This window comes from Chelonia mydas, chromosome 1, assembly GCF_015237465.2.
Source record: "Chelonia mydas isolate rCheMyd1 chromosome 1, rCheMyd1.pri.v2, whole genome shotgun sequence".
In the NCBI taxonomy this organism is placed as follows: domain Eukaryota; kingdom Metazoa; phylum Chordata; order Testudines; family Cheloniidae; genus Chelonia; species Chelonia mydas.
The window spans coordinates 148,587,541-148,602,651 of NC_057849.1; the positions used below are offsets into that span (position 1 = coordinate 148,587,541).

General features: G+C 45.2%; 1 protein-coding gene across 2 annotated transcripts in view; it reads left to right on the forward strand.

The window, feature by feature from the left end:
- The first annotated feature begins 9,203 nt into the window (after window positions 1–9,203).
- Window positions 9,204–15,111, forward strand: part of LANCL3 (LanC like 3) — a 53,762-nt gene continuing 47,854 nt past the window's right edge. The window contains exons 1-2 of one of the 2 annotated variants that reach the window (XM_043538031.1): window positions 9,204–9,898; window positions 9,929–10,199. In XM_043538031.1, coding sequence (XP_043393966.1) covers window positions 9,756–9,898; window positions 9,929–10,199 — 414 coding nt within the window. In that variant the 5' untranslated portion in view covers window positions 9,204–9,755. Of the gene's footprint in view, window positions 10,308–15,111 lie in introns of both variants that reach the window. The other variant, XM_007071218.3, reaches the window with a different exon arrangement.

The following is a 15,111-nucleotide window of genomic DNA, read 5'->3' on the forward strand; positions in this document are numbered from 1 at the left end:
ACAGAGGCAGCCATAAGCTGGGAAGCGACCGGTCACATCCTCACATTCCAAACTAGTCACATTGAAAGAAGGTGCTATTGGGCTGTTAGGAATACAATCCTGTCCTGATAGTGCCTATGACCTCCAGAGAAAGGGAAGTGCCTAAAAGATGTAAAAGGAAATTTAGGTTGATAGTTTTCTACGTAAAAGAATAAATGGACACAAATCAGATGTCAAGAATTATAACATTCATAAACCAGTTGGAGAACACTTCAATCTCTCTGGTCACGCGATTACAGACATGAAAGTTGCGATATTACAACAGAAAAACTTCAAATCCAGACTCCAGTGAGAGACTGTTGAATTGGAATTCATTTGCAAACTGGATACAATTAACTTAGGCTTGAATAGAGACTGGGAGTGGCTAAGTCATTATGCAAGGTAACCTATTTCCCCTTGTCGTCGTCCCCCCCCGACGTTCTTGTTAAACCCTGGATTTGTGCTGGAAATGGACCAACTTGATTAACATACACATTGTAAGGAGAGTGATCACTTTAGATAAGCTATTACCAGCAGGAGAGTGGGGTGGGGGGAGAGAAAACCTTTTGTAGTGGTAAACACCCATTTTTTCATGGTTTGTGTGTATAAAAAGATCTTCTGTACTTTCCACAGCATGCATCCGATGAAGTGAGCTGTAGCTCACGAAAGCTTATGCTCAAATAAATTGGTTAGTCTCTAAGGTGCCACAAGTACTCCTTTTCTTTTTGCAAATACAGACTAACACGGCTGTTACTCTGAAACCTGTCTGGTAAGAACTCACTTATCAATAGACACAGGGGGAAACTCTTATGTCTTTATAGATGCAGTTGTGAAATCCTCACTTCTGTATTGTTTTGTCATTATAGTTCCCACTTTGCTATTGTTTATTGGCATGGTCTCTGTCTGGTTCTGTGATTGTTTCTGTCTGCTGTATAATTAATTTTGCTGGGTGTAAACTAATTAAGGTGGTGGGATATAATTGGTTAGCTAATCATGTTACAATATGTTAGGATTGGTTAGTTAAATTTCAGTAGAATGATTGGTTAAGGTATAGCTAAGAATATTACTATATAAATTAGGGGCAAACAGGAAGTAAGTTGGGATTCGAAAATAAGGAAAAAGGAACTTGTATTTAAGCTTGCTGGAAGTTCACCCCAATAAACATCGAATTGTTTGCACCTTCGGACTTCGGGTATTGTTGCTCTCTGTTCATGCGAGAAGGACCAGGGAAGTGGGAGAGTGAAGGAATAAGCTCTCTAACAGGCAGGAGCAGCACATGGCAGTGGCGGGAGGGACAGCTGAACTGCCCAGCAATTGATAGCCTTCTGGGTGGCTGCTGCACAGGGAACTTAGGGGAGTGGGAAGCTGATAGTGGGGCTGCCAGCCCACCCTGGTTCCATGCCCCCACCAGCTAGCTCCAACGGGCTGCCTTCCTGCAAGCAGTGGACAAAGCAGGTGGCTGCCAAACAACATTATAAGGGAGCATTGCCCAACTTTAAACAAGCATGTTCCCTAATAGATCAGCCACGTAACATCGTTAACTGGGACAATGTTAAGTGAGGAGTTACTGTACTCTGTTAGGACAGTGATCCATAAGCATTCAAGATAATTTTATTTTGAGTTACCAGTGACTCAGAAACAGGTAATGCCAGTTTTGACAGAGTGCCACACCACTTTTGCCCTCTTAATCCTTCCTAAATAGGTTATAACCACTGATTTTTTTCCCAGTCAAGCAAATAATCTGTCAGGATTCCTTCCCCACTCTGAACTCTAGAGTACAGATGTGGGGACCTGCATGAAAGACCCCCTAAGCTTATTCTTACCAGCTTAGGTTAAAAACTTCCCCAAGGTACAAACTTTGCCTTGACCTTGAACAGTATGCTGCCACCACCAAGCATGTTAAACAAAGAACAGAGAAAGAGCCCATTTGGAGACGTCTTTCCCCAAAATATCCCCCCAAGCCCTACACCTCCTTTCCTGGGGAAGGCTTGAGAATAACCCTCACTAATTTGTACAGGTGAACACAGACCCAAACCCTTGGATCTTAAGAACAATGAAAAAGCAATCAGGTTCTTGAAAGAAGAATTTTAATTAAAGAAAAGGTAAAAGAATCACCTCTGTAAAATCAGGATGGAAAATACTTTACAGGGTATTCAGATTCAAAACACAGAGGATCCCTCTCTGGGAAAACCTTAAAGTTACAGAAAACAGGAATAAACCTCCCTCTTAAGACAGGGAAAATTCACATAAAACAAAAGATAAACTAATCCGCCTTGCCTGGCTTATCTATACTGGTTGCAATATTGGAGACTTGGATTAGGATGGGTTGGAGAAGATGGATTTCTGTCTGTCCTCTCTCAGTCCCAAGTGAGAACAACACGTAAACAAAGAGCACAAACAAAAGCCTTCCCCTCCCCACCCCCAAGATTTGAAAGTATCTTGTTCCCTTATTGGTCCTTTGGGTCAGGTGCCAGCCAGGTTAGCTGAGCTTCTTAACCCTTTACAGGTAACAGGATGTTGCCTCTGGCCAGGAGGGATTTTATAGCACTGTATACAGAAAGGTGGTTATCCTTCCCTTTATTAATTACATCATCCCATCAGGTTTCATTAATATCAACTAGATCATATTTATGCTCATAAATGAGCAGTTCCAATTAATCTTGTTTGTTACTCAGATTTAGAGTGTAGACAATTACAGATTTTCTTCTCTTCATGTCCTTTGGTACCTTGATTTTTTTTCTCCTCAACATTTTGATTTTGTGTTAAATGAATGCTCATATCTTCCCTCTTCTTACCCTCCCCTCTGTTTATTAGTTTAATTCCCCCCTGTCTACTCCAGCCTGTCCCCCAAGGCGACTGGTTGCCCTTCGCCACTGAGGGAGGCCATTCAAACCCTACAGCCTCCTCTCCCCATAGAAGGTAGACCAATGCTCCACAAAACCAAAATGCTACACCAACACCACTTACTAGCCAGCTCAATCACTTCCAGAATCTTCTGTCTTCCTTTGTTCATGGGACAGGAAGGATCTCAGGCAATTGCTTCGATTCTTCTTCAGCATGCTTCTGAGTTTCCTGAGGTAATCCATCTGTGAACTATCCCGTGATGCAGTGTCATTAGTACCAATATGAACCATCATCAATGGATCCTGGCCCATCAACTTCAGAAAACTATCCCAGTCTTAGAAAGACCTCTTGTATCTGTGCTCTGAGAAGACAGCACGCTGTCCTGTTGTCTGCCTGCCCCTTGCAGAATGTTCTTTTGAACATTAACATCTTTGAAACTGTATTATCTACATTAATAACTATGCACAAGTAACAAAGAATGTTAACATGGGAACAAAGAGATTCCAGTATGAAGCGTTGACCGAGACAACACGGCTGGACAGCAGGCCCTTGCATCATTGTCAACTGACTGGCATAAAAAAAAGTCTCCAACGTAAAGCCCAGTTTGTAAATCAAGTCCATATAATACAGGGCATTCCAATGAGAGAGAACTGAAAAAATCACCAGTAGCGAGAAACCAGCATGCACCAACCAACCAGACGTGAATGCATGGTCTGGGAAGAGGAGGATGCAGATATAGTCTGCCCAGACTCTAAGAAATCCTTGGGGCCAGTGAACCTTCTGCTGCAAACAGGTGAGGGGAGGGTTGTATCTTCCCTTGGGAGCTCTCGTGGTTGTACAATTTCTGGCCAGACCTTTTGTACAGCTCTGCCTTATGGCTGCCAGCCACATCATTTGACTTTCAAAGCTCAGAATGTTAGTTGTTTTTATTTCTTCAGGAATGCACATACAGTGGATTTGGCACAACACCGGTAGCTGCATTGCAGCTATGGAACAGCTTGTGATTAGTTTTTCTCCTGTGCCTAACCTGATGCCCACAAGGCAGTTCACACCACTAACTGCTCACCTGCTACTGCAGCTCAGCCTATATGTGTAAGACTGATTCTTCATCCACATCTCTGGAGACATTTGGATTCTCAATGAACATGGAGCAATACTGGCAGTCCTGCATGAATCCGCAAATCTGGAAGACATGCTAAACTATCAGGTTAGTGAGGTTGTGCAAGAATAAACATGGGGGGAATATATGCGGTTAATAGTTTTTCCAGTCCTCCAGTACCACAACTGAGGAAGAATGGAAGTGCTCCAGTATACAATATCTGAATGAAGTTTCCCAAATAAGTCTGAAAACAAAATGAAGAAACACATATTCTCCTCAATATACAGTCTAAACATTTCTCCAGTATAGATGTTAGAGTGAGAATAAAGAAAATATATTTAAAAGTGTTAAAGTGTTTAAAATTAATATATACATATAGCTTTAGATTTGATTTAGTTTTTAAATTATACCATTCCAAAGCATGTTTTTAAAATTCTCCTCTTTTTTGTAATGCCCTTGCAGAAATGACAAAAGAAAAATTGTTGTTGCTGCAAGGTTTCTCAATTCAAGAGATCTTCATTACTATTTCCCATCTATTAACTAGAAGTCTTATTCTTAAGCCCTCCTTACATTATGAATAGAAGACCCTTCAAAAGCATTACATTAAACAAGCTCCTCTTCTGTGCATAATAACTGTTTCTTTAGACCAGTGGTTCCCAAACTTGTTCCGCCGCTTGAGCAGGGAAAGCCCCTGGTGGGCCGGGCCAGTTTGTTTACCGAGACAACATGGCTGGACAGCAGGCCCTTGCACTGGAACAGCGAACCGCGGCCACTGGGAGCCGCGATCGGCCGAACCTGCGGATGTGGCAGGTAAACAAACTGGCGCGGCCCACCAGGGGCTTTCCCTGCACAAGTGGCGGAACAAGTTTGGAAACGACTGCTTCAGACCACTGGTTCCCAAACTTTAACAACCCGCAAATCCCTTTCATGAAAATATCAAATCTCGTGAACCCCCTTCTAAAAATGAATATTTCCAGGGATTTTCTCCCTTACCTGAGCATAAATGATAGAAGCAGTGATCTTGGAAATAATCTGTTTTTTTTAATGACACGCTTATTACACACTATTCATTATTACATTATTATTTATCATTACATTATTAATTTTATTACATTATGAAAATGGCAACACTCTTCCAAGATTTCACTTCTGTAGCTCATATCACTTCGATTAAGCCTCCTACATGTTTCATCAAGAAGTACCAGACGTGAAACAGCATGAAGGTATTGAAGACGCCAACTCAAATAAAGGGTTCCTCCTACAAGCATTCGGGTCTTGAGCAGTTCAGGTAAAAAATGCATGACTACAACAAAGCTTAAACTTGTTCTGCCAGGAAGTCATGGTCACTGGGCTTAGGCTGCCAGCCCCCACGGGGGTTGGGGTCCCTACGGACAGCTCTGTCCGCCATTACAGAATATTTTTCTGAGAACCCCCTGATACATTTCACGAACCCCAGTTTGGGAACCACTGCTTTAGACTGACAATAAAAATGTCACAGTAATTAAATAAGTACTTTAAACTACAGTGTTGCAAACTCTTGTGATTTTTCTCATAATATTTAGTGTTTTTCTTAAAGCCCCAGCTGCTGGAACCAAGACATTGCATGAGAATCTCAGCTTCCTGTCGAAAAAGTTTATAGCTCTCATAATTGTGGGGACAAAGCTTGAAAACGTGAAGCAAGTACACCCGAAAGTCTCAGACAAATTAAAAAAAAAATCCTACACATTTTATTTTTAAAAAAGAACTCATGATATTTAAGCCACTCTCATGATTTTTTAATACTTGAGGTTGGTAATAATGGGACTATTTAATATTTACACTTATGAATTGCAGTAAGTACATATAAACAAAAGTCTAGTAAAGCTAAAAGCAGCATGAACCATGTACTATCAGAACAATATAAGGAGTTCTGTTTTCAGAAATGACATTCAGAACAAGTGTCTTTATTAGCTTATATTAGTATGTGATTGATGTCACCTTTTGTTGTCATCATACTTACCAAAAATGAATCTAAAAGAGATGACCCACTACAAAATGTACTCTGATTTTATGTTATTGGTTGATATCTAAATTATGAAAAAGTCCATGAACTTTGGAGAATGAATAAATCTTAAAAAGCTTAGTGAGATTTAAAAGAAAATCTTGTTGATAAATGTTTGAAGTAAAATAACCTTGGCATTGTCCTTTCCTGATAGGATATTTTAAAAAAAGGAAAAAAGACACTGGGCCTGATTCTGCTTCACCATACCTTGTACGTTCCCTTCTTCAGCCAGCGGAAATTATGTTAGAAAAATCTGCATTGTTTAACATAGCTTTGATCACTAATAACTTAGGTTACATACTATAAACCCCTGTCAAGGTTCCTTCCCCACCCTGAACTCTAGGGTACAGATGTGGGGACCTGCATGAAAGACCCCCTAAGCTTATTCTTACCAGCTTAGGTTAAAAACTTCCTCAAGGTACAAACTTTGCCTTGTCCTTGAACCATATGCTGCCACCACCAAGCGTGTTAAACAAAGAACAGGGAAAGAGCCAACTTGGAGATGTCTTCCCCCAAAATACCCCCCCCAGCCCTACACCCCGTTTCCTGGGGAAGGCTTGATAAAAATCCTCACCAATTTGTACAGGTGAACACAGACCCAAACCCTTGGATCTTAAGAACAATGAAAAATCAATCAGATTCTTAAAAGAAGAATTTTAATGAAAGAAAAGATAAAATAATCACCTCTGTAACATCAGGATGGAAAATACCTTACAGGGTAATCAGATTCAAAACATAGAGAATCCCTCTAGGCAAAACCTTAAGTTACAAAAAGACACAAAAACAGGAATATACATTCCATTCAGCACAGCCTATTTTACCAGCCATTAAACAAAAGGAAATCGAACGCATTTCTAGCTAGATTACTTACTAACTTAACAGAGTTTCTGAGACTGCATCCCTGATCTGTTCCCGGCAAAAGCATCACAGACAGAGAGACCCTTTGTTTCCCCCCCTCCAGCTTTGAAAGTATCTTGTCTCCTCATTCGTCATTTTGGTCAGGTGCCAGCGAGGTTATCTTAGCTTCTTAACCCTTTACAGGTGAAAAGGTTTTGCCTCTGGCCAGGAGGGATTTTATAGCACTCTATACAGAAAGGTGGTTACCCTTCCCTTTATTTTTATGACAACTCCATAAAAGGACTTTGCAGAACTCAGCAAATGACAACCTGATAGCATCTGAGGCAGCCATGCTACCAGTGCCAGGAATGAAACCCTTAGAGCAGTGGTGCCAATTCACTTAATCAACCACTTAATCTTAATCAACCCCACTTTCTTGGCAGGGGGAGGAAATTCTCCCCCAGGGCAGAGACCCTGTTCTGGTCCCCACTCATCCAACCCATTCCTCCCCCGGGAACCCCAGATCTTCCTCAGCTGGTGAATCTCCTGTCTCTCTCTTACCCACAAAGTGAAGGAGTTGAATTCTCAGCAGACTCCCCTGCTTTGTACCTGGGATGCCAAATCACAACACTGATTTCGTATAGGACCCACCCCCTAGCCTCACTGGCTTATGGAGCTTTGAGCAAGTGCAAAAACCTAGGTGGGGAGGGGGGCAAATGTCCCTCCCCAGCCAGCCCTTCACCCTAACTGGCACCACTGCAACAATGTGATGGCAACAAACAACATGTTAATTCCACGATTTGGGGTGGTGGTGGTTGTTTTAGCTAGTAGGAGATCAGCTAAATGGAAATAAAAGGGAAAGAAAGAGGGGCATGTAAGAGGAGAAGGGTAAGAGGGACAGGGCAGGGGAGAAGAGGGGCAGATATGGAGTGAAACTCAGATGAGGAGACTGTGAGGGAGGAGTATGGGGAGGGTTGTAGGAAATGGCCAGTCAGCACAGGGTAGAGAAATTCCCATAAAAACGGTAGGAAGTTCTCTGAATGTGCGAAAGTCCCTGCTTCGGCAGGCTCCATGGTAGAAGGGAAGGGAGATGCCATCCAGGCTGTAGTTTCCCCTGCACAGTTCTGGGTCCAAGAGTAGGGACGGCTGGGGTGGCCTCAGCTAGGTCCCATTTTATACTGTCTTCCTAATGCAACAGTCTTTCCTTTGGCTGCTTCTACAGCTGCTCTTATCTCAGGCCTGGTCTACACATAAAACCTCAGTCAATATAGCTACAGCACTCAGGGGTGTGAAAAATCCATACCCCCCCCCCCAGCCCTGAGTGCCACAGCTATGTCTAGCTATCATTGCTTGGGTAGGTGGAGTTCCTACAGCAACGGAAAAACCCCTTCTGCAGCTGTAGTCCGTGTCTATGCTACAGGGTTATAGCAACATAACTATGCTGCTGTAGAGGCACCCATACTGTAGACAAAGGCTCAGCTTTCTGTGTGGAACAGAGACCATGAACTACGGCCATTCCATGCCATCACTCGCCCCACCTTCTGCATGGGAGATCAACAGGAGGACAGAAGTCACACATCACTGAAGGTAAGTGCATTCATGTTGTGTACCTTCACATAGGAAGGGAAAGATATGGCCCTGAGCATATAAAGTATTTGGTACTGCAGCTGTTGAGAGCTATATTTTTAAAACTCGGAATCTCCACAGTATTGGTGTAAATCAGGATGAGTTACTCCATTGAAAATAGGCCAACATCTCTGTTCCTCCCAAACTCTGCATGGCACAGGAATGAGGAAATGCGAGTCAATGGGGACTTTTGCCACATTTGCATCTCCTCTCTACCTTCTGTTCTGCTGGATGCCTGTTTGGCTTCCAATATGCTCTAATTTATGTTTGGCTGCAATGGCCCCTTAAGGGCTATTCCACAGCCAAGAACAGCTGCAGCTCAGTTGCACTCTGACCACTCACCTCTTCCTTGGCACACACCCCAAGGCTAGAGGTTATAAGGAGGGGTAAGGGAGAGCGCAGGGAACCCCCTTAGGGGAATTTCCTGGGAGCTGTTTCTGTTGGTTTACAGCCCCTTTAGGCAGCTGCAGTGGACAAAGAACAGAGCCTGGCCCAGGAACCTGCTTGCCCTTGCAGTACCACCATGAGGGAGATCCACCATGCCTCTGATAGCGTTGCCAACCCTCCAGGATTGTCCTAGAGTCTCCAGGAATTAAAGATTAACCTTTAATTACTGATCATGTCATCTAACGAAACCTCCAGGAATAGGGCCAAACCAGAGTTGGCAACCCTAGTCTCTGCGGACAGAGACACGAGGGAAAACCGCCAGGATTACCCGAACGCCTGTCGGGGTCGCCATCCTCCTGGATTTGTGTTAGCCAGGCTGTCGGGCTGGATCAATCCAAGCCACGCTCCCCTTTCTCTGCCTGTCGCGAGGAAGCGCCGATCGGGGCCAGCTAGGGGCTGCCGCGGTCCACTGGCTTCCCTCCTGTCTCCTCGCCCGCCCTCCGCTAAGGGTGCGGGGGGGCCGGGGAGCGGCTCGGGCAGGTGATGCGCCCCCCCCGCTTGACAGCCGCATCTGCAGCCGAGGACGACCGCGAGTTGGCGGGGCCGGGGCGAGGCGGCCTCCTGCTGGCGCAGAGTCTCTGTGTGGGAGCAGCCGCAGGAGGCGGCGGCTGGGGGGTTTCTCCGAGCCATTGAAACCAAGGCTGGAGCCAGTCCTGGCAATCGGCTCGCGAAGGGAGCAACGCTGCGGGGACGGATTTTTAATCTGAATCAACCCCTCCCTCCCTCCCGGGCCCCACCGCTCCGATTTCGGTGCAGCCGCCGCGGGCTGCTCGCCCAGCTCCCCCGCTACAGCAGGGACCCCTCCCCAGGTGTCAGGCTTTGCAGCCCGGCTCGGCGGGGGGCATGGAGAGCAAGCGCTGCTTCGCCAACCGCTTCGGTGACTACGCGGGCAGCCTGCCGGCCGGGCAGCGCCACGAGGCGGTGGTGCCCTGGGTCGCCTCCACCATCGAGCGCATCCTGCAGCAGGTGCCGCCGCTGGAGGGCGGCAGGGCGGCGGCGGGGGGCGGCGGGCTGTACGGCGGGCTGGCCGGGGTGGCCTACATGCTGCACCACGCCGCGCGCTGCCCGCTCCTGGCCCCGGCCCGGGACACCTACCTGCGGGCGGCCCGGCGCCTGGTCGACGCCTGCGTGCGCTACGAGGAGGAGCGGGGCGAGCCGGACGCCGACACGCGGGCCGCCTTCCTGCTCGGCGGGGCCGGGGTCTACGCCGTGGCCGCGCTCGTCTACCAAGCCCTGGGGCTGCCCGACTTCGGCCGGCTGCTGGGCCGGTTCCGGGAGCTGAGCCAGGTCTGCGCCCCCGTCACCTTCCTGGAGTGCGGCTCCGACGAGCTCTTCGTGGGCCGGGCCGGCTACCTGTGCGCCGCCCTGGTGCTCAAGCAGAAGCTGGGCATGGAGGTAAAGGCAGCCGGGCCGCGCGTCGCTGTCGCCTTCCCCGGCGGGCTGGGCTTAGCCCGGGGCCTCCTAGTCAGGGACCCCCCGGCGTCAGGCTTGCTCCGTCCCCGGGAGAAGGTGCCTGTCAGCCTGCTCCGCAGCCACGTCAATCAGCGTCCCTTACAGGCAGGGTCTGTAGCTACCGACAGGTCCCTCTCCCACCAGGGCTGGGGCTGTAGCTGTCGAGGGTGCCGGAGTCAATTGGTTTTTACTGAATGGCTGTTGGACTGTCACCCAAGAATCCCAATCTTTTCCCAAGTGTGTGGGGCGGGGGAGGGCTTGGGCTGTATCTCCGCAGCCTTTGCCCTTTGTGTCCCTGGTTGAAAGGCAGCCTAGAATAAGGATGCAGCGTTCTGGAAAACTGAATGGAAAGAGAGACCGCTGAGGACCAAAAGCAGGTAGAATATGGTCTTTCTCCTTATAAGGCAGTCTGATACAAATAAACCTCACAGCCTTCACAGTAAAAAGAAAAGGAGTACTTGTGGCACCTTAGAGACTAACCAATTTATTTGAGTATTTGTATAGTATATTTTTTCCACAGTATGCATCCGATGAAGTGAGCTGTAGCTCACGAAAGCTTATGCTCAAATAAATTGGTAAGTCTCTAAGGTGCCACAAGTCCTCCTTTGCTTTTTGCGAATACAGACTAATACGGCTGTTACTCTGAAACCAGCCTTCACAGTGCAGGTCCTGGTCATTTGGTGGGGAGGGCAATTCCTGGGTGTTGAATGAACTGCAGGGCTTACTTTGGGCTTCTCAGGGAAAGTATTATGAAGCCGATATTAAAACAGTATGTTGATTGATATGGAATAATAATAGTTATGATAATTAGCAATGATATGCTGGGGATTGGCTGGGCAAGATTTTCAAAAACACTCAGAATTTGAAATGCTCAGTCGCTCCAATTGTGAGAATTTTCCAAAGAGCCCAGAATCCATTTTCAAAACAGCTCTGCAAATTGCTGGCAACTTATTTTGGTGCCAAAATGGGAGGTGAGTTTTTTTGAAAATCTAGGGTTAAATTGTGGTTGTCTTTGCCATTGACTTGAATAGAAATAGCATTTTACCTTGGGGCAGATCCTCTGCTGGTGTAAAATGTCATGACAATTTGGTGGGCCTTGGACCACTCACAGCTGCCACTGAATAAATAATAATAATTCTCATTTGCAGTCAAGTTTGTCAGAGAGTAGTCAGTGTTGTATCTAAACAGATATTTGTTAAATTCTTTTTCTGGTCCTCTTGTGAGGTCTGATTTTTGTTTTTTTGTTTTTTTCTATGAATCACTCATTTGCAAGTTCTTATGCTTCTGGCTTTTTTCTCCTGGGAGATGAAACAACTACTGCAAAATAAAATGTAAACGGGAGGAATTCTGCCTTATCCTATACCAATCACTGCAGTGGCAGTCCAAGGAAATTCATACAATGGAGGATTTAGGGGACATCAGCATAATTAAGCAGCCATTAAAGACAACAAGAATGTTAAGCCAATTAAATAAGAGACACTTACTGTACATGTTTAAATGTTATTTTTTGTCCTTGTTCAGCTTATTAACCAAAGATATTTAACAATAATATTGTGCACTTCTATAGCACCCAATGTTCCCTCTAATTTTTGACAGGCCATGTGCACAAAAATTTCTTCTGTGCAAATTTTTGTGCGTGTGGTGTTTTGCTGTGTGCACGGGGTTTAGGATCTGTGTGCGTGCGCACACGCGCACAGCTTAGAGGGAACAGTGATAGCACCTTCCATCTGAGGATGTCATATACAGAGCCAAAAGGTGGTTTGTAGGCACAGCACAATATTGGGTGCAGCACAGGGCAGTACCACTCTGGGGGAACCCAGGAGGGATTGTGCCTCAGAAAGGTACAGGCCATTCTGGATCTTCAGGGTGCTCAATGGGAATGTGCATGCTGCTGATACACATGCTTATGATGGTATAGGGTTGCTTCTATCTTTGCGATGGGTCAGCTGTTCTGTACGGTGTGGAGCAATGAACGGGGCTCCTGCAGTTATTGTTCCCTTTGATCTGACTTGTGCTCTTAGAGTGCAAGCATGGAGCAGTCTCTACCCTCTCTTGAGTTTGCAGACTGCAGTTGTGCTGGGCTCTTGTATGGGGCAATGCAAGGAGACGAAAGGTCCTTGCACTGCCTACTCAACAGCACTTGCTGAAAGTCCAAGCTCAGTCTGCCTGGCCCTAAGGAGTGAAGCCTCCCAAGAGCCCAGTGAAGTATGTATATGTTGTGGTCTCCGTTTAACGGTGACGCAGAGAAGGTCACACGCCAAAGGTCATGGAGCAAGTGTGTGACAGAACTGGCAATAGAATCCAAATCTCATGACTCCTTGTCTGTGTTTTTACCACTAAACTGTGCTTCCTCCCACATTTAATTTTACTTATCCCTTTCACTAATGTTGAAAGGGGGGGAAAAAAAGAAGTAAAATAACTAAAGCCACCCTTCAAAATAAGAAAAGTAACCTTAGCCTGCAGTGTATATACCTATGCTGATATAATTTGTCTGCTAATCAAAGTTCCCATCCTGCTATGGAATATTTTAGCAAGCACATCCTAGGGCCACATCCTATAGTCTTTTACAAATGAGGAAACTGAGGCACAGAGCGGTTACGTGTCATTTGTTACCCAAGGTCACAGTGTCAGTGGAGTTCAGAAATAGAAACAATATGTACTCGCTCTAAACACTACAAAACACTACCTCCCATAATTTGATTATGCACAGTCTCACTGTTGACTTGTTGCAGAAGGTTTTTTATTTCCCAAGTTTATTTTCCTGAGGCTGCCAAGTAAACATTGATAGCACAAAGAGAAATTTGTCCCTTACATTGAATCAGGGCCATTGCTCTTGATGCTATGCTGTTGCTCTTCCCCCGATTAAATTAAACTATCATCTAGGTTCTGAGAAATTGATCACCCTTGAAGAAATGCTTTATGGTTACATTTTTCAGTGTATCAAGTTTTTTCCCCTTTATTTTAGTGGGTACAAATTTAGCTTAGATATTGAGCCCTAATTCTGCTCAGCCTCACTTACTGTCCTGGAGCCTTAAAATTCCTATTGGCCTCCAGAGGGCTTACTGCCTGCTCAACGAGGTGAATTCACTTGGCTACCCTTGAGCTCATGAAAAGAAGAGACACTTCCTTGCTGCTGGTTAGGAGGGATTTACGACTGTACACAAGTTGTCCCAGTGACTTCAGTGGAACTACTTGCACAAGTAGAGATAGCTTACGTTAGTGAGATTTTGCAGGATCTGGCCCTTTGTGTGATGATACTGTTCATTAGGAATAATAAGATACATATTCTGTTGGATCTTTATTAGGTTCCATTAAATTGCAACTGAAGCTTCACACATAGAGGAAGGTGAAATATTGTCCTGATAGAGAATGTGTCATTTGTGCTCATTACATTTTTATAAAATATAGATGCTACATGGTCCTTTATCCAAGTATTTTCAGTGTACCTAGGGAGTTTTTTTCAGTTATATCTTCTTTTGAATACATCTTTTTGTAATGCTTTCTGTCACAGTTCCTAAGGTAACAGCGCCTCTGACCCCTTCACAGCACTTAATTTGTAATGAAAGAGTTGCCAGGGATCAAGCAATTTTTTTACATTCATAACTGATGCAGCGAGGCCAGAGGTGCTGGGGCTATGAACTGCCAAGCCTAGACGTGCTGAGGCTCAGCCCTGGCAAGCCCTGGCACAAATTAAGCATTGCCCCTTCAAGGCTTGCCTGAGGACACTCCACTTAGGTCTCAGGCCTTTAGCCATCACTGTTCTCGGTATGGAAACTAGCGGTCCCCTCCCTCCAGATAGAATATAGGCTGCAATTGCTCCTGCCATTCACTGTGTTTAGTTCAGCACTCGCTGTCCTGTTCTTTCCCAGGGAATACGCCAGGGTTAGCCAACCAGCCTTCATAAAGCAAAGTATTTATTTAGAACAAAAGCACTCCAAAGAAAACCTATCTTGAAAACAATAAACAACTTATATGTAAGTGCCTTTCCAGGTGTCATTTTCCACATGAAAACCCTGGTAGGTTTCAAAGTCCTTCAAACCCCTTTTGCAGGGTCAGTCTTTCTTGGTTCCAGAGTCAAATCAGTACTTGCGTAGAGTGAGAATGACCCCGTGTCTGTAGCAGGCTGCCCATTTTATACAAGTCTTAGTTCTGTGTTTGTTGGGCCTTTTGAACCTGGTGAAAACCAGGATATGCAATTTCCCCCTTGGGGTGGTACTTTTACAGACTTGTTTGCCTGTCTAGGGATTTACTTTAATTTCCCATTAATGATGTTAGTTTTAGATAGTTTATCATCAGTGACTTCCCCTTAGTCATTGCATTGCTTGTCTTGTTTCAAGAAAAAAATAATCCCTTCCCATCTGGCAGGTAACATACCAGGTGAGAAGGGGTAATGAGTCACATGTTTTCTCCTAAAAATACATCCGTTTTCCCAAGTCTGCACATTTTTTATGCTTCTTCAGTAGTTAGATATCCCACAGAATGCATATGTCCCCACAGATACCCATGGATGGATATGCATATGTTCCACAATGATAAAAAGTCAATTAAACTGTTTGTATTCCTTCAATTAATGATATAACGTTTTCGCCCTTCCCTTTCCTTTTATTGTGGTGGTGCTTCTGTCCATTTAGGAAGCGTGCCATTAGCTGATCTGGCTTATTCCCCTATACCTTCTTTTAGTGGTGTCATTGTCACTATCTGAAGATGGAGGCAAGGATAAAGAAATTAAAATTGTTGTGTTACCAAC